General features: G+C 41.8%; 1 protein-coding gene across 1 annotated transcript; it reads right to left on the bottom strand.

The window, feature by feature from the left end:
* Window positions 1-1,577: 1,577 nt before the first annotated feature.
* paqr6 (progestin and adipoQ receptor family member VI) lies at window positions 1,578-19,178 on the bottom strand. Its single transcript, XM_079227465.1, has 8 exons — window positions 19,047-19,178; window positions 10,982-11,250; window positions 9,584-9,711; window positions 8,749-8,954; window positions 6,378-6,504; window positions 4,876-4,972; window positions 4,298-4,436; window positions 1,578-3,675 (listed from the first exon to the last, which is right to left on the bottom strand). The coding sequence occupies exons 1-8, from the start codon at window positions 19,060-19,062 to the stop codon at window positions 3,407-3,409; spliced, it is 1,251 nt and encodes a 416-aa protein (XP_079083591.1). The 5' UTR covers window positions 19,063-19,178; the 3' UTR covers window positions 1,578-3,406.
* Between the last annotated feature and the right edge of the window lie 2,383 nt (window positions 19,179-21,561).

Below are 21,561 nucleotides of genomic sequence, written 5' to 3'. Positions count from 1 at the left end.
TTTATTTTGATAATGAAATAATTTTTATTGGTCATCCTTTAAAGGTTAAGATGAAAACTAAATATATTTTTCATGCCCAACAGTGAAGTATATATCTTTGTGTTTTGGAGAGTTGAAACAAGACATTTGAGGATACCACCTTAAGTTGTGGGACACTAAACTGGAACTTCTCACTTTTTTATATTTGTAAGTGGTTGGTAAAACCTTAAGAAATTGCTTTTGATCAGACGGTACAAACATACAAAAAACATCCAGCCTGTTTTAAAGACACTTAAATGATTCCAGTGACAATCATTTCACTTAGAAAAAGCTTAATTTATTACACAAGTCTAGTAGAACAAAGTAGCAAAGTACACATTACACACAGTAGTTTGTTGTCTTATATAAAAAGAAAGGTTGTATAAAACATTGTTTATTTTTTTAAAAAGGCACCAATGACTCTTTCAAACCCCATTTTGACTTGTTGCATCAAATCTTTTATCCCGCACTAATCTTTGCTCTCCATTTCACGTTTTTTTTAAACATCCTTCAATACTTTTTACGTTGTCATGAGAAAAGCTCCCAGTTTTCCTGATAATTAAAACCTGAATCTGCTCGTCCACTGAGGAGTAAACCCACAAGGTTCACATGACAAGTAGCCTTCAGAGTAACAGTGATCTGGTCTGGAGAATTTCTGTGCTTGGAATTGGTAGTTTGGTCAAAAATAAATGTAAAAATGCAACTTAGTAAGGCGACATCAGCATCGACCCATTTGACGTGGATGTCATTATAACCGTCAAACTGCTGAGAAACAGTGCAGGCACCAAACGGCTGAGAATGAATGAGATGAAGGCAAAATAAAAATAAAAAAACAACAACTCCGAAATGAAAGAGTTTCAACTATTTTGGGTCGACACCAAAGAACCTTAAGAGAAGCCAGTAATGATGCAATTCCAAGAACCAACAGAGATAAAACAGTCGGTGGAAACCACAATGACGACAAATATTGCTCCGTTTTGTCTGATACGTCTGCTATACTCTGGACACTAACCTTGAAAACATCTGAAACTACTACTGTTCTAATGCAACAGTGTGTGTGTGCGCTCTTTGTGATTCTACACATTCCCTCTGCGTCCGACCTTCCTCTTTCAGCGTCCAACATGGACCTGTACACACCACATTCCCATAATAACACATACATCTTCCCCTCTTTTTAAACTTCCTACCCAAAGACCTTAGTGTGTGAGTGTGTGAGCCATGTGCCTCTTGCAGTTTGTGTGTTCAACTACTGGTGTTAACGGTGGAATTAAGGTTAAATTTGTTCAAAACATGCTTTAAAATCTACTTTATATAAACGAGCCTTCCGAACAGTTTGTCAGTAAAAATGAGCAGTGTTGAAATCTGTACCTGCAGTGTGTTAGAGCTACGACAGAAATGTCCCGTCTCCCATTAATAAAAAACAACTATTAACCGATACTTATTTGCCCGTCTCTGAGGCATAGGCTGTATATACAGTACTGAGATGGCGGCTATGCTGAGGTTATTAACAAATGTCTAATTTATGCAGCTTATGAAGTTATCTTTGTCCAATTATCAAGTCCTTAAATTGTTTTGTTTCTTAAAACACTTGACCTTTTTTTTTTTTTGACAATTTGAACCCATTTTTTCCATCGAATAATATTCCATTTATAATGATATTAAATAATAAGTTGCAACAAATGGAGCAAATGTTTGGCATTTGTTGGCCTGACAGGGAACTGACATATTTAAACAAATATCAAACCAATCGATTACTCTACTAAACTAATAATTTCTGCTATTTTTTTTTTTTTTACTCTTCAAACAAATTGACTCAAGTTGGAAACCTGCTGAAACAATCCGCCTTCCCTTATGTCACACGTTTTAAAAGAAACAGAGATCAATAACAGTCACAACTAACAGTGCATGAATCGTACATTTTTAACGAACCACTGTTAATTAATCCATCTATTCCCAAAAGGAGAAAACATTCCTCTTCATCCCCATTTATGCAACGGAAAAAAATATGAATATAATACAATTCTATTAACATATCATTATTATTTCAGAGGCAAATGTAGCCATACAACCGCCTCATGGGACAAGATAACCACAGTGTAGAAGGAGTGGACTGGTGACAAGACCCACACTATGACTACATTTTTTCCCCCTCTCCATGTCACTCAATTCTTAACTCTTTAGTTATAAACCTAACGTGTTGGAAAATGTACTAGAAAACATAAGAAATTACGAAATACAGCCGCTAAGTTTAAGTGCTTTTGACCACGATAAACGTTCAGAATCTTATGATACGTGATGGAAGAAACAAAACAAAAGAAAATGGTGCCGTTTGCTCAAGACCTTTAGGGGGTATGAGGCCACAATAGCGTTATCATGAAAACATGCGGTTATAAAAAAAAATATATATATATTTTTCCTAATGGTATCCGTCTTTTAATCACCAATGTGCTGTAATATATTTTTCTCCCCTTCTGCTGAGGGCAGACTGTGGGGTTCATAACAAGGCAAGCAATCAGGAAAAAAGAACCGCATGACCTGCAAATCAATTCCTGTCCCTGCTGAGTGGAATCAATACGTGGATCTACTGTATAAGAGCTGCAATACGTTGTGGAGAGTTGAAGGAGGGTCGTCTACGCTGAAGACTGTGTAGATCAACCACACTAGCCAGTCCAGTTACAGACAATATTTTCAATAAATCCTTAAAGTAAAAAGTAGATTCTGGCCTAGCACATGGAAAACAAATTGAATACGAGTTATTCCCAATACAATCCCTGCAAACTGCGACATACGTTTTCCAGTTTTAGATTTAACCTTGTAGTGCTCCACTGTAAACATCGTAAATGAAATGTGGGTCCACAACAACGCACTTGTGTTGCAACAGCACGCGTCCTTCAACCCAGAGCCTTTTCAAATGCCCATTGAAGCACCTCAGAAATAAATTAAACAGACATTTTGTACACGGTGGACACACAGAGCTCAATGTGACATCAGAAAAGGGCTTCAACGAAGGCGACTGGGTCCTCGGCTGCTGAGCAAACATGTGAACAGATGTATCGGGTGTGTTGGACAAATGCTGACCAGGATGCGTCAAAATCTTTATCTCTGAATGATAAAACTAGTAAAACGCGCACACACACACACACACACACACACACACACACACGCACACGCACGCACGTCAGTCCTGATGGGCAGGCGGCACCTTGCACTGATGGGAGGTAGCTCCTCCCATCAGTGTAGGAATGGGTGAATGATGTCATGTAGTGTTGAAGCGTTTTGAGTGGTCGGAAGACTAGAAAAGCGCTACACAAGTACAGGTCCCATTTACCATTTACTTCTGAGACAGACAAACCTTTCCTTTGGAAAGTGAATTAGACATTTCGTGGCCTCACTGCCCCTTGCACTCGCACTTTTTTGGCGTGTGCGGCTGGTTGGCGCCCTGGTGGGGCTTCCACAGCAGCGGGGTGCTGAAGATGACGATGATGCCCAGGTTGAGGACGAGGCTGACGAGGAGCACGCCAATGGTCCCCAGGAAGGAGGGCGTCGCTCCGTGGGCCAGCAGCCACGCCCGCCGCGACGTCATGTCTGCCATCACGCCCTCCATCTGGAAGTGGGTCCCCACCACGGCGCTGACGTGGAAGAGCTGGTGGCTGTGGCCTGCGCGACGAGAGAGGACCACAGGGTTCGGTGGAGGAAACGGCGAGGCACGTAGCTAGAATTGCTAAAAAAAAATGCACGGTATGTTTGCTATGCGCAAACTCTATTAGTGAATAATCAACAATGAATGAATAGTGAATAATTAATATGCAAATCTACATAAATAGCAGGGGTAGGCGTTTTCTGAGAAACTAACAAAAAGATTGATTTTCTAAATATCCAAGTGGAAGACAAAAATCCCAGTCCCTCCCTCCCTTTTTTTTGCATTTTTATATTAGTTATTGATGTCAGAATATAATATGCATTAAGCAGCAACAATTTTGACCTACTAATCTTTTAAATTATTTCTCTGGTTCCACTTTGCAGCTCCTCTCTGTGTTATATCATTGTAACCTTGACATCCTTTGGGTTTTGGACCAAACAAGACATTTGAAGAAAGCTTTTTTTTCTTCTCACTATTTCCAGACATTTCAGTGCCTGAATGATTAATCTTTAGGCTGTTAAAAAAAAATGTGTTAGTTTCAGCAATTTAACTAAGTGCCGTCCAATATCTAGTTTTCATCTAAGCCAAGTCAAACAAGCCAGTTACAAAGGCCGCTGAGAAAATCCACGAAGGACGTACCAAAGTAGTCGAAGCGCCCCGGGGCCAGCCTCTCCGGGAGTTGGGCGGTGAACAGGAAGCAGGTGAGGAAGGCGAAGAGGAGGTGGTAACAGTGGCTGGACAAGGCGTCGCTCGGGCTGCAGCCGCTGCAGAGGAGGACCTACAAGCAGAAACATAAACAGATTTTAAAGTCAAATACAAATCCGGGAAAAAAAATGTTTCATTTCAAAGAGAAGAAAAAAGACTGATTGCACACATTTAAGATATCTTTATCGATCTGGACAATACGGTTATAAACACTGAGGACTGCAGCATTCTAAAGAGCATTTCTGACCTAGTTAGAGACAAAGAAGTACGCCAACAAATGACTTGTGTGTTGCACAAACTAATCATTGCAGTGATTAGAGGGATTAGTTGATGTCAGCAATACATTTGTATTAGATTGAGAAACAAAATCCGTCTCTGGGTTGGCGAGCCAAAGTTTTGCCCGTTGCACTGATCAGCTCCCCTTACATAACGACGCGAACACAAACCGGTGTGCCACATCGTTATTTTAATCTGCGACTGAAAGTAGACCTCGAGACAGGACCGACACTCACCCTGTAAAACAGAGGAACTGTGTCAAAGATAAAAGGAAGGACAAACGCTCCCGTCCTCAGAGCTTTACTTCTTTGTGGGAACTGCAGCTCCAGGAACCTGCGGAGACAGACAGAGGGCAGCAGTCAGCCGTTTGTGCTTACTTTCATCTACACATACAAAAAAGGACACACATACATTCAGAAACAAAATGATACAAAAATACCAATTACCCTGAGGTATTTGGGTTCTATTGATTGTAATGTTAGCTCTTGGACAATACTAGCTTATTGCACATATATTAGTATTGGTACTCAACTTCACAATGTCATTGTGTATCGTAGTGATAATTAAAGAATACAAATATAACTCCCAAACAGGGTTATTATCGTAAACAAAAGAGAATACGATAATCTTTTTTACTGCGCATTTTTGTCTCAAACTGACACTAAATAAAAACAATATCCGTTCAGCAAAACTAAACTGAAACAATATTGGCGAGTTTAAATATTTATTTAAATAAAAATGAACATTACTTTAATACATCACCACCGAAAAGAGGAGACGGCGTGAATGTCCATCAACTGTCATGACATTGACACCCAGGAGACGGCGCTGTGCGGCAATTACTCCACAATGAACCCTCTTTGTTTTCACAAGCAGTCTAGTCTTGTAGTATTCAATAACATGTATTGTCAAATGCCATTACACCAAGCTATCCAGCTGCGGTCTAATGTTAAATAACTGGGGTCAGAATTAAACAGCAGTTATCTTCCGGGTGTGGTAGTAAATAAGTAAATTCCCAAAACAAAAGATGTAAACATCATGGGCATTATTACACAGTTCTCCAACCATGACTGTCAGCTACATACTTACATTATACCTGGAAAAACTAAATAAAACTACTGTAAAACTTTCTGAAAAACTGAAAAACTAGAAAAACTAGCAAACACTCTCTGAAAACTAACTCAAACTGAACACAATTAAATGGAAAGTCAAAACAAAAAGTAAAACAGACAGCCTGACAGTATTCTGGATCTCCTACTGTCAGTGACTCCTCAACATCAGTCAACAGTGCAGGAGTAGACCACAGTACTAAAATCTGTTTCACATTAGTTTTATATGTTTGAATAAAAATGTATTTGGAGACAAAACACTTTCTACACAGAAATCTACTACAAGACACTTTAAGGGCATGTTGCAGCGCACAAACTGAGCTAACAAAGTCACTAACACACTGCAGAGTTAGCTGCAGTGGGTCAATGTGTCTTCAGGTCATTAATCGCTGGTTTCAGCCGGAGAGTTCAAATGTCAAATGACGGCGTGAATGCGGTTTCAGCAGAGTTTCAATCGCGGCAACTCAAGTCGTATTTAGCATTTTTTTTTTTTTTTTAGCATGTTCAAGAAATAATTCATGCTGAACTCCCTTGCATTCACCAAAACTCCTGACAGTTATTCCAAAATTTAAATATTGAAAAATGTCTCGTACATTCTTGTCCAGAGGTACAACACAGTGGCCTCTCACCTGGAGTAGCAGGACAGACTGGTACAGAACAGCGTGTTTCCAACGGCAATGGGGACAAAATGTTGATGGAGCCAGCTGTTCAGCAGGCAGTCGGGCATGACGTAGTATCCGTAGCTTATGGCACAACCTGACAGAGAGACACAACATAAAAGAAAGTTGATTTGATCCGAGAGCGTAAACATTTAGTTTCCTGCGTGAGCTTGTGTTTAAATTCATGCATATGTTAATGTAGACGAAAGTCCTTGTGTAAATGTACATTTATTTCAATACATCTTTTATAAATACTGTATTTTATTACACAAACCAACACAGAGCAAAACAGCCACTGACAAAATTGGAGTGAGGATAGCAAAGGGGGGGGAAGCATCACATATAAACTACAATAACAAAATATTAAAAAGGTATTTAATATACAATTAAAAACACATCATTTGAGTACTTAAAGCCACAACTTGTAGATTTTTGATTTTGTGTCAAAGACAATGAAACCACATTATAAAGACTGTGTTTTCTGAAAAACCACTAGGAGTCACTTAATGGAGCATTTCAAAATTCTACACATCATGTCTCTTTTTCTGCCTTCGCCCATTGACAGCTGGGATCGGCTCCAGCGCTCCCCACGAACCTAAACAGGATAAGCGGTTTGGATAATGGATGGATGGATGTCTTTTCGTTAACATGACAAACGTTTGCGATTTCTCAATTTGTTTTTATTTCCAAGCGAGGATCGGCCCGCCTCAAAGCTTCTCAGTGTCGACTTGTAATTAAAGAGAAGCGGTGCAGCGGCCTTCTTCTTGCCTAGAGAGCATCTGCTGCACCGTGTGGAAGGACTTGGCCAGTCATGTTTTTGTTTGGTCCTTCCTGCAGTGAGAAAACCTTCTTACAGCACTTATCCCCGAGACAGACTTTTGGACATTTTAAACTGGGCACATTTTGGCACTAAGAGGCTTTGTGGTAGATTAAGGATCAGTCTGCAGGGGACCACCACACCATTTGTGACGGGAACTGAAGAGGCCATCGGTTGATGTTTGACTGCTGCTCCTATATACACTGCAGGGATCACAAACCCGCCATGAAGATAAATACAATACTGTGTAATCTGAAACACACACACAAACAAACACACAATTACGTCTGAACATAAATAATAAAAAAAAGGTGGAGCGCAGACAAAATGAATGTCGTGCACGTTCGTACTCGCCTGCAAATCGGCAGACAGACCGTGACAGCACATGCTGCAGGAACCTGTTTTCCAAATTATCACATGTGCAACACAAGCTCAGAAAACTTTGTTCATTCTTTGTTGAAATTCCAAATTTCTCTGTAAAGGCCGATACAGCGATAGGGAAATACTATTCCTAGGAGAAATGGCCGTGAGGTCAAACACACGCTGCCTTGTGAGCAGATAAGCCATGAAACAAAATTGTTTCTCAGCCAGGAAGGCAGAGGAGACACTACTGCATGGGCTTTGAGAGGATATGGAAATCAGACATGCCGATCACATCCAGCTGACACACACACAGCTGTGTTCAAAAGGCAAATACAACATATACATATGTATGTATGTATGTATGTATGTATGTATGTATGTATGTATGTATGTATGTATGTATGTATGTATGTATGTATGTATGTATATATATATATATATATATATATATATAACATTCTGCAATGTCATTCTCCCGGTAAATAACGTATTATAATTCTCTTTCGGATGCTGTGTCAGCGTTCTTGGGAAATGATGATCATTAAAAAATGGCAAAATGACACGCCAGCTTTAGAGTTTATTCCAACCTGCTGGTCTCAAATAGTAAGGACAGAAGGTGAGCCGCCGTGTCATCCACAACATTATATTAATTATTTGAGCTCAAAGAAGACTTTGCAGCAACAACCATCTTTTACGTCATAAAGTCACATCCTGGACATAAAGTATTATTATTTTTTAAGATTATACAGTATTAATGAGTTAGATCTCGTTTACCAAAGACAGCTGATCTTGATGTCTATTTTGGTCACATGCAAATATTTTCCTTGCATGTGGCTTTTGTTGATACACTTCTTCCTCTTAAAATGTAGTTAAAATGCAACAAAATATTGTTTTATCTTATAATATAGAGATTATAAATGTATCAAAATGATTTAAGTACAATGCCCTGAGACATGAACGCTGACCACCACAGGAAAAAGGCCTTGGAGAATCCCAGAAAATCCCAAAGTCATAGGTAGCAGAGAGAAGTATGGGGAGAAAATGCATATAAGACGCTAATCCTGCACCGCAAGTCCTTCAAAATAAATAACAAAAACGATAAAACATTGAAATTCAGAGTGTTTTACACTGTAAATTCCATCATTGTGTCCGAGGACTTACCTAGACTGTAGAGGCTGAGCGCTCCGTAGTCAAAGAAGTAGCAGATGTGGCGGGACTCTGGGGACATGGTGCTGAAGGTATGCGCACAGCTGGAGGTGAAGGGGTAAATGCAGATGAGCAGCATGTACACCATCAGCGGCCAGGTGTAGCTATCGGTCAAGAAGTTCATCGTGGAGCAGAGGGCAAAGAAGCGCCACAGGAAGTACCTACAAAACACCATTTTATCATTTATTTTTTCCCCCCTCAGTATATTTAGAGCAATCAACTCAATCTGCCTCTGTCCCACGCAGGACTCTTCAAGGCTGTTGAACTTATCGGTCGTCCTGGTTCCAGTCACCTGTTTGTTAGGATTCAGGCTTATCAAAACTTTTTTTTACCACCTTTCTAAAAATCTTGATAGTACATTTTAGCCACCGGTTTATTTTCCCTCCAGCATTGCGAAGGATTTAAGGGATTACGTCTCCGACAGCAAACAAAGACCCTGAAACCTTGACTGATCCTTACAAACGCTGTCAGGTTTTTACAGCTGGAAGGTTAAAGTGTGTTCATTTGACGACTAGTTTTATCTTGGCCTTCAATAAAAATCCTTTGATATCCTTTGTTGGGGGGGAAAAGTGAAAATACATACATATATATATATATATATATATATATATTTTTTTTTTTAAATGCTACTTGAATGACATTTTGGAACAGAGTTGCACGTAGACATAAATGTCGAGCTGTTGTCACATATTAGATGTGTTGTGCAGCAAGGCAATAACACAATACACACATTAAATGAACATGTGAGAAATATAAAATAAAACAACGGCGTCCGTAATGCTGCACGCACCACGTTGGCAGGAAGTGGGTCCAGATGTTGATCGTCTCGTTGTTCATCTGGAAGCTGCTGAGGACGCAGTCCAGCGCCGAGCTCCGCGGGTGACGATATCCAGAGATGATGCTCTCCTCTCTGAACACCTGTGGACCGAGCAGACCCTCATTACAGAAACTGAAAGGCCGACTTCCTATCTCATCTCACTTTAGGGTGACATTTAGTTTTGGTATTACAGAAACTAGTGTCCGAATTGCATTTAGAAAAATAAAAATAGTATCTCATCAATTCAGCTATTACAAAACCGTCCTATTTTGAGTTCGTAAATAATAAAAATAACAGTTGTATGGTCTGACAATGCGTCTACTTGCAGCCACTCAGAAATTCAACCATTTAATGTTTCACATTTCACAAGAAAATAAAGGATTGAGAAATCCTTATAAATTCGTAAAAAAAAATTACGACTAAATTCAAAAATATATATTTTTACTAAAAATATATATTTTTGAATTTAGTCAGAGAACTTCTAATTGGATGTGCAAAGAAAGAGATAAACAAAGACGAGAACAATGTGAATATTCTCCCAAGCAGGAAGTGATCCGATTACACTTAGTAAAGCATTTCAGGAACTCAAACCTCCAAGTGAAAGAACAGTAATTATTTTAAGCTTTATATTTTAAACATGAATGATATTAAGTTCATTAAGACTACATCTCCTTCAGCATACACCGGATGTCAAATTTCCACAGGTATAAATATTAATGTTCCTAATTTATCAATGACTGAGAAATCAAATCTGTTATTGAGCCGATACTGTTGCTCTCTTCGTGGGAACTGATGCGCCACCGGTTTGTTTATTCTAAACAGATGCCGACCTGGATCACACACAGTTTTTCGTCTCTTTCTCCCGGTTCTAACTAATATATTGAAAACTCCACAAACACAAAATCAAGGACACATATTTTAGTAGTCGACACTGAAACTGCTGCTTGAAAATTGTGATGCAAAATCCCTTTAGCAATGGCTGCTTATCAGATAAGATAAGTACACAACAGCCGGGTGGACGCATGCAGGACTCAGGCCTCTTCGATGAGGGGCGGACTCTGATGAGCCGGGATCAGGTTTTAAACTCCTGTGGCAAAATAAATAGCACTGTAAACAGTATTAAAATAATAATCAAACTATCTTGAAATACTACCATTATTCTCCATTCAACTCACAGCACTAGTACCTTGTGTGACCCAAAACCACACCACATTATTTTACAATCAGTGATCGTAAAGGATCTTCCTCAAGATGGTGGGAGGAATGTTACTTCCTCAACTGAGAATCGTGTCACAACAGGACATTTAATATTTACAACAGGACAAAACAAACTGGAAGACAGGCCACAGTCGGGCCTCCTTCCTTCCGTACCTTGGGGATCTGGTGGATGTCAAAGAGCTGGGGCAGCTTGATGCTGAGCATGTCCGTGGGCAGTCTGATGGCACCCCTCCCCCGCTGACAAACCTCTGTGAGCCTGGCGCGTCCGCGACAGAGGACAACCCAGACAGGGTAGTCAAATACCGGTATCCGGGGCCCTTGTCCTGGACCGTTAGGTTCCCATTGCAGACAGCGTCCCCAGCCCTGGCTCCACCCGCCTCTGACGCCAGCACCGACCCCGATCCCCCGCCACACTGGAAACACTGCAGAGACGGACAACAAAACGCAGACAATAAGACACACACACACACACCTGACCAGTAATTTGCGACTGAGATCAGCCCCATGTCCCGAGCTGGTCCTGGTGATCAGGGTATGTTGGTGGAAATGAGGAAACGGTACTTTTTAAGGGTCTAGCTCTTAAAATGTGGAACCCCCTTTTTACTTAGACTTTGGAAATGGTGTATACGGTATTATCCTTTAATTACCCTACAAGGAACGTTAATTGAGTCTTGATTTGCATCTTGATTTTCAGAAAACCTCTTATTTTACGCTGGGCTCCGCTGGGCTGGTCGCTGGGCTGATCGCTGCCGGAGGCTCCCGCTGGAGGCTCCCGCTGGAGGCTCCCACTGGAGGGCCCCACTGGAGGGCCCCACTGGAGTCTGGGCTGAAGGGGTTTCTGGTGAACCTGAATGATTTCATCCGATATGTCCAGACTCCGACCCGAGCATTAAGAGTAGTTAAAAAGCACCTCACATAAACTTAAAGTTAAAAAAGAAACTTAAATTTAAGTAGCAATCCCAAAGTGCAAAAAATACTCTATAATAAGTAAAAAGACATGCATTAAAAATCCCTTATTAAATATACTGACAGCTGCGACAAACTGGATTTCTGAACCTCGTCTTTCAGGTTCACCATTGCAACGTTTGATCTCGAGGCAAATATTATATCAGCACTAAAGTAATGACAAGAGTCCTCGAGTGTGGCGTCTTTGTTGACTAAAGCCGACACGGAGAACAATCCCTTATTGTGGCCGCTCTTCAGACGCATCCAGGCATCCATTTGAAGAATGCCTGGCACTGTCACATCGCAGCGCCCAGTGACTGAAGGCGAGCGTGCAATAGAGCGTTTGTGAGGAGGGCAAATATCACACAGTACATTCCGTCATCAGATAACCGGTTCTCACTCCACAACACGTTTGAACTTTCTAGACAAACTGTACCGTGACAATATCTGGACGTCAAAAGCAATGACTTTCCCTGACAAACTCAGCCGGTACGGGCATTTGCAGTCGAATGAGGCCGTCCGTCCACCAGAGCTGATGAGTTGAGAATGAAAAAAGTTAAAATGGCCCACTCCGTACACACTGAAACTGAAAGCGAGACTATAACCTTTTTGTGTTCTTTTCCGGCCCGCGTCTCACCAGCGTTTGGGTACGTTCCCCCAGACCTGACAGGAGTCTCTTCTGTCATTACGGCTCAAATGTCAAGGGGCTCCTCTCTTGCAGACCGACACACACACACACACACACACACACACACACACACACACACACACACACACACACACACACACACACACACACACGAAAAGGCCGCCGCTCACTGCAACCCAGCTGCAGGCCCCGGCCTGTTAGCAGTGACAAAGTGAGCTTTGTGGAGGCTGAAGCCTCGAGAGTACAGGGGCCAAAGGATGACTGTTACACGCTGCGCTGGATGGAAATGAGGCTGCTCACTTTCCCTTTCTCTCTCTCTCACACACACACACACACACACACACACACACACACACAAATACATGCGTGCACACTGGTACAAATCCTGCATTCATCACGGCCACAGCACACACAAGACCACAGCTTGTGTGACGATGACAATAGCAACGAAAAGCCACTGGGTTCAGTGGAGTGTGAGAAAAAAAAGCTAATTTGAATTCAGATCCATGCAGATCTGGTCATTTTGATTTTCTCCGTAGGAACAAAGTCCTGGAACTGGCTACCTGATCAAGTTGCGGCAAACTTCATCCGTCCTGGTCAATTCATCAACAGACCTGTACTCATGTGTAGCTCCTAAATGTAATGCATTCAGCGTGAGCTTTGCTGCATCTTGTTACTCTGTGTAGTCGTTTTGTGTCTCTTTGTAGTCGTTTTGTGTTTCTGTAGTTTTGAGTCTCTTTCTAGTAATTTTTTTGCATCTCTCTTTAGTCGTTTTTTTTATTCTTCTTAATTTTGTAGGTGAAGAGCCCCTGACACAGAAGGCCTGCTCAGTGATCCATTCATAATTATAACTGGCTATGAGATACAGGAGATGAAAGCGAAGCCAAACAATTTAAGAATGTAATGGTTACACTTCTTTTTGGACAGTTGACTCAATGTATGTTGACATAAACCAGAATAATTCTGCATTGTCATTCAGAGACATTAATGCACTGTAGCTCTTCAGATCTCAGTGACCCAGTAAGTGCGTCCTGTTTTAAAATCATGTGACATTGTGTACATGTGCTACATTTGAACACAACCCACAATCCCATGAACAAACAACATGCAGAAGTGTTCATAGCACAGGAGAAGTCCGAGAGGGTGAAATTGTGCTGAACTTCGAATAACTTCTTAACATTTAAATCAGAGTTTGAAGGTCAGGAGGATCAGAGCAGAAACTTCTAAAAAAAGCAAGAATTGACTGACAAACGTTTGAACCGGAGAATGTCCACGATCACAAGACCAAACGCACAAAATAAGTCGTCATGGATTTACAGAACCCACGCTGTAACAGACAGTGTCATACAAGCATTCATAAGCAAAAACACACATTTCTCTTCCCCCCCGACCTTCTTTCCGAAGTCATCCTTCTCACTTGGAGGAATAACTGAGTCAGCGTGTAAGCTCCACTTCATATTATATAAAACCCATGGATTTGTCCAGAGACAGGACAAACATTTAGCCTGACTGATACAGACCTATGAGACAGGGTTCAAAATCTCAATTTGCTTCCGGCCGTCAGCCCCTTGTAGGGTCTCCCAAGGCAAACAGGTCTCGGGGGAGAGCCCAGACTAATAGCGGTTCAAAAAACCCTGATGATTTACGGCCCATGGAATGAGGCTACCTCGCCCGGACAAGGGAAACCGGGGCACCCTCCCGGAGCCAGACCCGGGAGGGGAGCTCGACGGCGAGCGTCTGGTGGCCGGGCTTTCACCCATGGGGCCCGATCGGGCTCAGCCCGAAAAAAGATCATGGACCAGCAACCCTGTGGACTCACCATCCGCAGGGGGAAGCATCGGGGTCAGGTGCTATGCAGACCGGGCGGCGGGCCAGGCAGGAGACCTGGGCGAGCCGATCGCCTGCAGCATAGACTAGCTCTAGGGACGTGGAACGTCACCTCGCTAGCAGGGAAAGAGCCAGAGCTGGTGCAGGAGGTGGAGCGGTAACAGCTAGATATAGTTGGGCTCACCTCCACGCACAGCATGGGGAGTTCGGGGAGGCATGGAGAAGGACTTTCGGTTGGCCTCAAGGAGGTTCCCAGCGGGGGGGAACTGCTGACCCGGACTGTGGACATCGTCGGGCGGTGGAAAGAGCACTTTGAGGAACTCCTAAACCCGGCCAACATGTCCCCTGGAGAGGGGGCAGTGCCTGAAGTCCTTGGGGTGGATGCACCTATATCCCTGGCAGAGGTCACTAAGGTAGTCAAAAAGCTCCTTGGTGGCAAGGCGCCGGGGGTGGATGAGATCCGCCCTGAGATGCTGAAAGCGCTGGACACTGTTGGGCTGTCTTGGCTGACACGCCTTTGCAGTGTCGCATGGGGGTCGGGAACAGTGCCCATGGACTGGCAGACCGGGGTGGTGGTTCCCATCTTCAAGAAGGGGGACCGGAGAGTGTGCTCAACTGTGAAGCGGCAGGGATGAGAGTTAGCACCTCCAAATCTGAGGCCATGGTGCTCTGCCGGAAACCGGTGGATTGCTCCCTCCAGGTGGGGACAAACTGCCTACCCCAAGCGAAGGAGTTCAAGTATCTCGGCGTCTTGTTCACGAGTGAGGGTAAGGTGGAGCGGGAGATCAACAGGCGGATCGGTGCGGCTGCAGCTGTAAAACAGGCGCTGTACCGGTCCGTCTTGGTGAAGAGGGAGCTGAGCCGGAAGGCAAAGCTGTCCATTTACTGGTCGGTCTACGTTCCAACCCTAACCTATGGCCACGAACTCTGGGTCGTGACCGAAAGAACGAGGTCTCGGATACAAGCGGCCGAAATGAGCTTCCTCCGTAGGGTGGCCGGGCTTAGCCTTAGAGATAGGGTAAGGAGCTCGGACATCAGGAGGGAGCTTGGAGTCAAGCCGCTACTCCTTCGTGTCGAAAAGAGTCAGCTGAGGTTCGGGCATCTAGTCAGGATGCCTCCTGGACGCCTCCCATTAGAGGTTTTCCAGGCACGTCCAACTGGTAGGAGACCCCGGGGAAGACCGAGGACACGCTGGAGGGATTATATCTCCCGGCTGGCCTTGGAACGCCTCGGGATCCCCCAGAATGAGCTGGAAAGTGTTGCGGGTGAGAGAGAAGCGTGGGGCGGCCTGCTGAACCTGCTGCCACCGCAACCCGACCCCGGATAAGCGGTTGAAAATGGATGGATGGGTCTTAAAAGTGCTCCACTGATTTAGCATTGCAGTCCTACTGACAGCTTTAAAAATAAGGATCAAAATCGATAAATCAGAATCAGATTTTGTAAAAAAAAATCCATCTCATATGTGTATATATATATATATATATATATACACATACATACATACATACACACACACTTTTTTCCCCAACGTATTCTCATTCCTTGTACTTCTAACGGTACCCAGAATGCAACTCAACTGCTGATAGTTCAGTCAGACATTCGTTTCAGGGGGGGGGGGGGGCAAAAGAGGAGACGTCATCACCTCTTTCTGAATGCAACTGCTTTTTGTGTCATTTTCAAACTTTTTAAAAAAGTAATTAATGAGACTTCATAAAGCTCCTTCTGGAGCCACGAAACATTGCGCACGCACACGCACACACACACACACCTTCTGCAGCAAGTCTGAACTGACCCAGACAACACTTACTCCCTTTTTTTTTTTCTTTCTTTCTTCTGTTTTGTTTTTCTCTCGACACCCGGCATTCTTTCCCACTCGTGACGTCGATCACGTGACCTTTTCTCAATGGACGTCTTTATTGGCCGGAGGCTGACAATGAGAGGGCTATGCAGGAGAGCATGTTGTCAAAACAGATGGACACACGTGCCTTGTACTGCTTGTTCTGTCCTGCAGAAACACATTCAGCCCACCGAATAAAACCCACACATTGATAATTGGTTGGGTTCACCGATGGTTAATGCACCATTTTTTTCAAACTAAAAATATATTTATTTGGTAACTGAAAGTGTCATAGCCTGGCACGTTGTGCTTATTCATAATGAATAACTTTTATCTGCTCATCAGATTCACTGCATAATGTTTACCAGAATTCCTTTCGGCAAGCACATACAGAACATGCCGAGATGTGCTACATCCACCTGTTTGCTCTTCACACTGCTGAAGTGGGACCAAGAACAAAGCAATTAAGTGTGAGTGAGGAGAATAAAAAGTATTACTCATTGCATAACGATGTCTCTGGCTGCGCAGCATAGTCCCCTGAGACGACCGTCTGTGGAGGGGTTGGTTCCTATTATTATGTTTTTCCCTCTTCTGGAACATGAGTCAATAAAGAAAATCTTTCTCTTTTTTTGGGGGGGGGGGGGGGGAAACAGACAACGAAATCTGATGTCTGCTGCCAGTTCATTAAAATATCTCAGTGTGACATCATACGGCGTTATCCTTAACAACATCAACACCTAACAAACAACTAAACAAGTGCACAAATAAATCCTAGGTTTTTAACAGACATGCATGTTCATGATTCATTTTTATTTTAATTGCATTGAAGCCAAAATGTAAAAAATAAATCTATAAAATAAATCAGGGGTTTTCAAAGACCCCCCCACCCCAGCGTCGCTCAATTACTGGATGCCAGTAAGATCATAATCATGCTATTTGATCCCATTGGCATGAAACAATTAAGAAAAGATAGCCTCATACTGCTGTTTGACACCAATCAAATAAATGTTTTGTCCAAAGGTATTTATTAGAGTGTGAGCAACGGTAAAGTTCCCCTAAAATGACTTCTCTCTTTTCACAGCTCGCACACATTTAAGGTAATTTGTGTGATCTTCCTCTGATAAATAATGTAAAACAAATGTTTTTTACATCCACTCACTTCGCCGTCCAACCCCCTGTGGCAATCCTCCCACTTTGAAGATCTCTGGACTAAAGGATAAATCACTTAAGAAAAACAATCTATGCCTCTGCATCTACCGTTTCTCAAAGTAACTACTTCCCTGCGACCAAGTGTCGGAGGTTACGTTAGTATTTGACAGGCAACGGGGTCACGCTGCACACAGGAACATGTGCTTAGACCGTGTCATGAGAAGGGTGTATAACGTCTCTCTTTTGGCTGCAAGTCTGAAGTCAAGCTGGAATGTGTGTGTGTGCGCGTGTGCGTGTGCGTGTGTGTGTGTGTGTGTGTGTGTGTGTGTGTGTGTGTGTTCCTCCCTCCCCCCAAAAAAAGAGGTGTTCCTCCTTGGTCCCCCCCTTTCTGGTGAGTGTCTACATTTCACATGAAAATGACTGCTTATGTAACACTGTTCCTACAGATCACGTTGGATGGCTGCAGGAACAAAGAGATATAACCGTCACCTCCCTGTGCACCAGGAAGACAGTTAATACCCATAAAAGTATCTTCTTCTTTTTCTATTATATTATTCAACCAAGTAGCTCATCGTAAACATGAACCTTTTTTTTTTCCAAAAGAAAAAACAAAATGTACAAGTATCAGCATGTTCTTTTGGCTTGCATGCGACTGTTGGTGGGTTTTTTTTGAGGTGACAAATACAAGGAACACAATGTCAAACAGAAACCAGTTTTCCAAGTCATCGCTGATCAAATATGAGGTCATACATTCAAGCGGGAGACAAAAGACTCAACTGCTGAGTGTGTTGTGGAGACGTTCACTCCCACCCCCACATGCGGCTGCATTCCTCTGCTGCAGTACTTATAGTACCTGCACAGAACTATCCACACAAGAATATCCCTGTTTTCCCCATTTTGTTTTTGACAAGATTATGCCATTTGTCAATTAACCTGCAGATTATTTTCCAGACATATAATATTATTCAGACAATGTCAGAGTAATGTAAGAACATGATTATCCCCATTTCCACAGAAACCAAGCTGACATCTGAAAAGGTATTGTTTTGTCTAAACAAAAAGATATTCAGTTTACAACCAGATCAAACAAAGACAGCAGCAAATCCCCATATTAAAGAAACTGGAATTAGTGAGTTTGGGTGCATTTTTTTTTGCATGACATCCAACTCGTTATTAATTTATTGATTCTCAAACTAGTTGTATGGTTGTTTGCTTAATCTACGAAGTGGTGCAGCTCTACATTGAGATGTCCACAACCTAAAAAGAACACACAAAAGATGCAACTGTGGAAGGTGACACACTGTGTTTAAACAAATGAGCTAAACCACACAAGCCCTTCTGCTGACGCCCTGTGCGAGCTGTACGCTGGAAGAGGAGCTCAACCATGTGGCAACGCTCACAATATGGGGAAACCAAAGAATATATCAAATATATCTCTAAAGTTAGGAGGAAAAAAATCCCACAACTAGCCAGTGTATTTTGCCTGCACACGTCTCCAGAGCAACCAACCACTTTTGGGGAAACACGCGAGTCACATGGAGCCAATTCTTAGAATAACTCGCCCCTTCAACCCCACGTGCTTTTTTACATTTATTTTCTCTTCTTTCCGGTTCGTTATTAACCACGACTTCCCAGGAATTCTTTCAACGCTATCTTTAAAAAAATAAATAAAACCACAATGCAGTTAGTGATGCAGCAGCAGCTCGAGGAAACACTTCTCCTCAACGAAGCAGCGATGAACCGCGAGGGGAAACATCATGTTCGCGCCTTTATTCACTCAAATACTTTCTTTTGTTTTTCTTTTTACTTACCGCGACCCTCTGGCATGCGGAAGTTGTAGTTTGTCTCCCTGTCCCGTGTCCGTAAAATCGCTCAAAGCTTATCGCGGCGGCTGTCGCTCTCTCTCTCTCTCCCTCTCTGTCTCTCTCTCTCCCCGTCTCTCCCTTTTGTAACACAACCAGCTCCACGGCCTCCTTTTCCCTTCTTGCGCAGCGCGAGCCAGTAAGAAGCGCCTGTCGGTGCTCACGTGCATCACTAGAGCAACAACAACATGAGCCACGCGTGTTCATCTACGACTCATGCGCGCGCCTCAGGTGACCAACGGGGGGGATTAGAATAAGTAGTGGCACTGAGCACATTTAAAAAAATTAAAAAAATGTAACCCATAAAAATCGTTGTGACACATACGTCACATCGGGAATTTAACCTAAAAATGTAACAAAATCCAGATGTGACATATAGGTTAAAATACAACAAATTATTATGATCTGCTCAGTTAATTTGGCTGATTCTATGATATTTAGCTAACATATTTGATATTGTTAAATCCAAAGCATATTAAAACAAATGTAAATGATTTTTAAGTATGCATTTGATACTCTTGATTCTGTCTTCTAGTTCCACTGAATCAAGTAACTGAAAGAGTTGTATTGCACTCATTAGATGAATTATGATATATTAATTCAATTATTAATATAATGTGTTTACCATTAACGCCCAGTGTGACATATGAAACATTTCAGATATGTTACACTATTTTTAAAACAATGTCAAAAATGTATTCTATGTGGTCTATTTAATCTGTATTATGTCCCCCATAATTTTCGTTGAAGGAGAAATGGGTCCGGGTTCTTATGGGTTAAAATATTTTCTTTATTGATCCTCCGAGCTTGCCTAGATTTATCACTGAACTACTGGCCTACCTGATGGCCATGGTGGTGCAAGGTATTGAGATAATAAATGCTTTTGTTAGTTAAAAAAGTTGCACACCCAAAGGGTGTAAATAATTACAAATATATGTTTTACTCGAATAAAAGTAAAAAAATATTTGCATCCAAAGCATGCACTTAACGAACCAAAAGTTAACGGGCGATTCCCTCTCAACAGTATAATAGTGCAAGTTATCCCCACCTACCAGCTGCAACATTAAATGCATCACTAATTATAATCCAGTGATATATTATAGGTATGAATCTGAAATGGGCCATTCTACATAATGGGTAGATTCCCTATACGTTTTGCACAACAAGTCTAATTGAATGTATTTTCTCTTAAAGCTACGACAAAGAACTTTCATTTTGTGTTGACTTTGGCGGTCCCTGTGGACAAAAGTGGTAGTGTTTGGTAGTGGTTTTGGCTGATGACCTCAGTGACCAAGTCAGTTATGTCAGTCACCCAATGTGTTGAAATATAGGAAGTTATTGCACATCACTCAGCGCTGATTGAACCTCTTGGATGACTAAATGTCCTCAAGGTCTCAAAAGTCCAACTACGATATCACATGATTTGGACGAATGAGCCTGTGGGGATCCTCCTTTGTCCAAACTCTGACCATGGGAGGACATCCTGTTTTAAACTGCACAGAGAAAACATCCAGCTTGTGCCAACACAACTTTCTTTACCATCGTATATCTGCGAAGGTCTCGTTTGAGTCCACCCAATAAACAAAGAGCAGCGTGACGGTAAACACCTGAGGGACACAAACGACGTCCCCAACCCCCACCCAAATATGTTTCCTTGATCATTAGCCGTAAATAATAAAATGCAAGCTCAAAACTGGACAAAGTAAGGCCCACGCAGTTATGAATTCATGTCCTTGGCTCGATGAGTCATCGAGATCAAGTGGCACATAAAATTAAAAAAAAAGGAGCAAATCAAAACATTCATATTCTTGTTTAAAAAAATAGCAAATCCATCTGTGGAGTGTAATACTCCACAGATCCACAGACTCCACAGTATCCAAAACAAGTCAGCTGCTGTACCTCCAAGACTCTGGAATAACTTGTCTGAGGAAAAACAGGAGAGCATGACCACATTTTTTAAACATAATACATTTATATAGAATTGTATTTTTTTGCTCACTTAGTTTGATCTGATCATCATTCATATATATATATATATATATATATATATATATTCATATATATATATATTCATATATATATATTCATATATATATATTCATATATATATATATATATATATTCATATATATTCATATATTCATATATATATATATATATATATATATATATATATATATATATATATATATCATTGTATTGTAAGGGACTTTGTAACTGTAAAGTGGATAATCATGGTAATAGTATTTATAAAATCGTGTGTCAGCAAAATGTGCACAAAGTATCAATACAAGTACTCACAATGCAGGGCGGCTCATGTTATTGACTGTTATTGTTGGTCAATGTGGTTACATTTTTGAGCAGTGCATCATATTTTATGAACCAATTATCATCACAGCAACCAGAAGCTACCACTGTCAAAGTACAGTCCTTAAGTCAATGTATTTTGCTACTTTGCCAAATA

Source organism: Taurulus bubalis, assembly GCF_910589615.1.
Source record: "Taurulus bubalis genome assembly, chromosome: 12".
Taxonomy (NCBI): Eukaryota; Metazoa; Chordata; class Actinopteri; order Perciformes; family Cottidae; genus Taurulus; species Taurulus bubalis.
This window is presented reverse-complemented; position numbering and strand designations above follow the sequence as displayed.

Excerpts from the sequence above, each read along its gene's own strand:
- paqr6 (XM_079227465.1), bottom strand. Across the intron at positions 8,955-9,583 it reads ACCCACTTCCTGCCAACGTG|GTACTTCCTGTGGCGCTTCT; the intron begins GTGCGTGCAGCA and ends GGTGTTTTGTAG. Across the intron at positions 4,437-4,875 it reads CAGTTCCTCTGTTTTACAGG|GTCCTCCTCTGCAGCGGCTG; the intron begins GTGAGTGTCGGT and ends TTCTGCTTGTAG.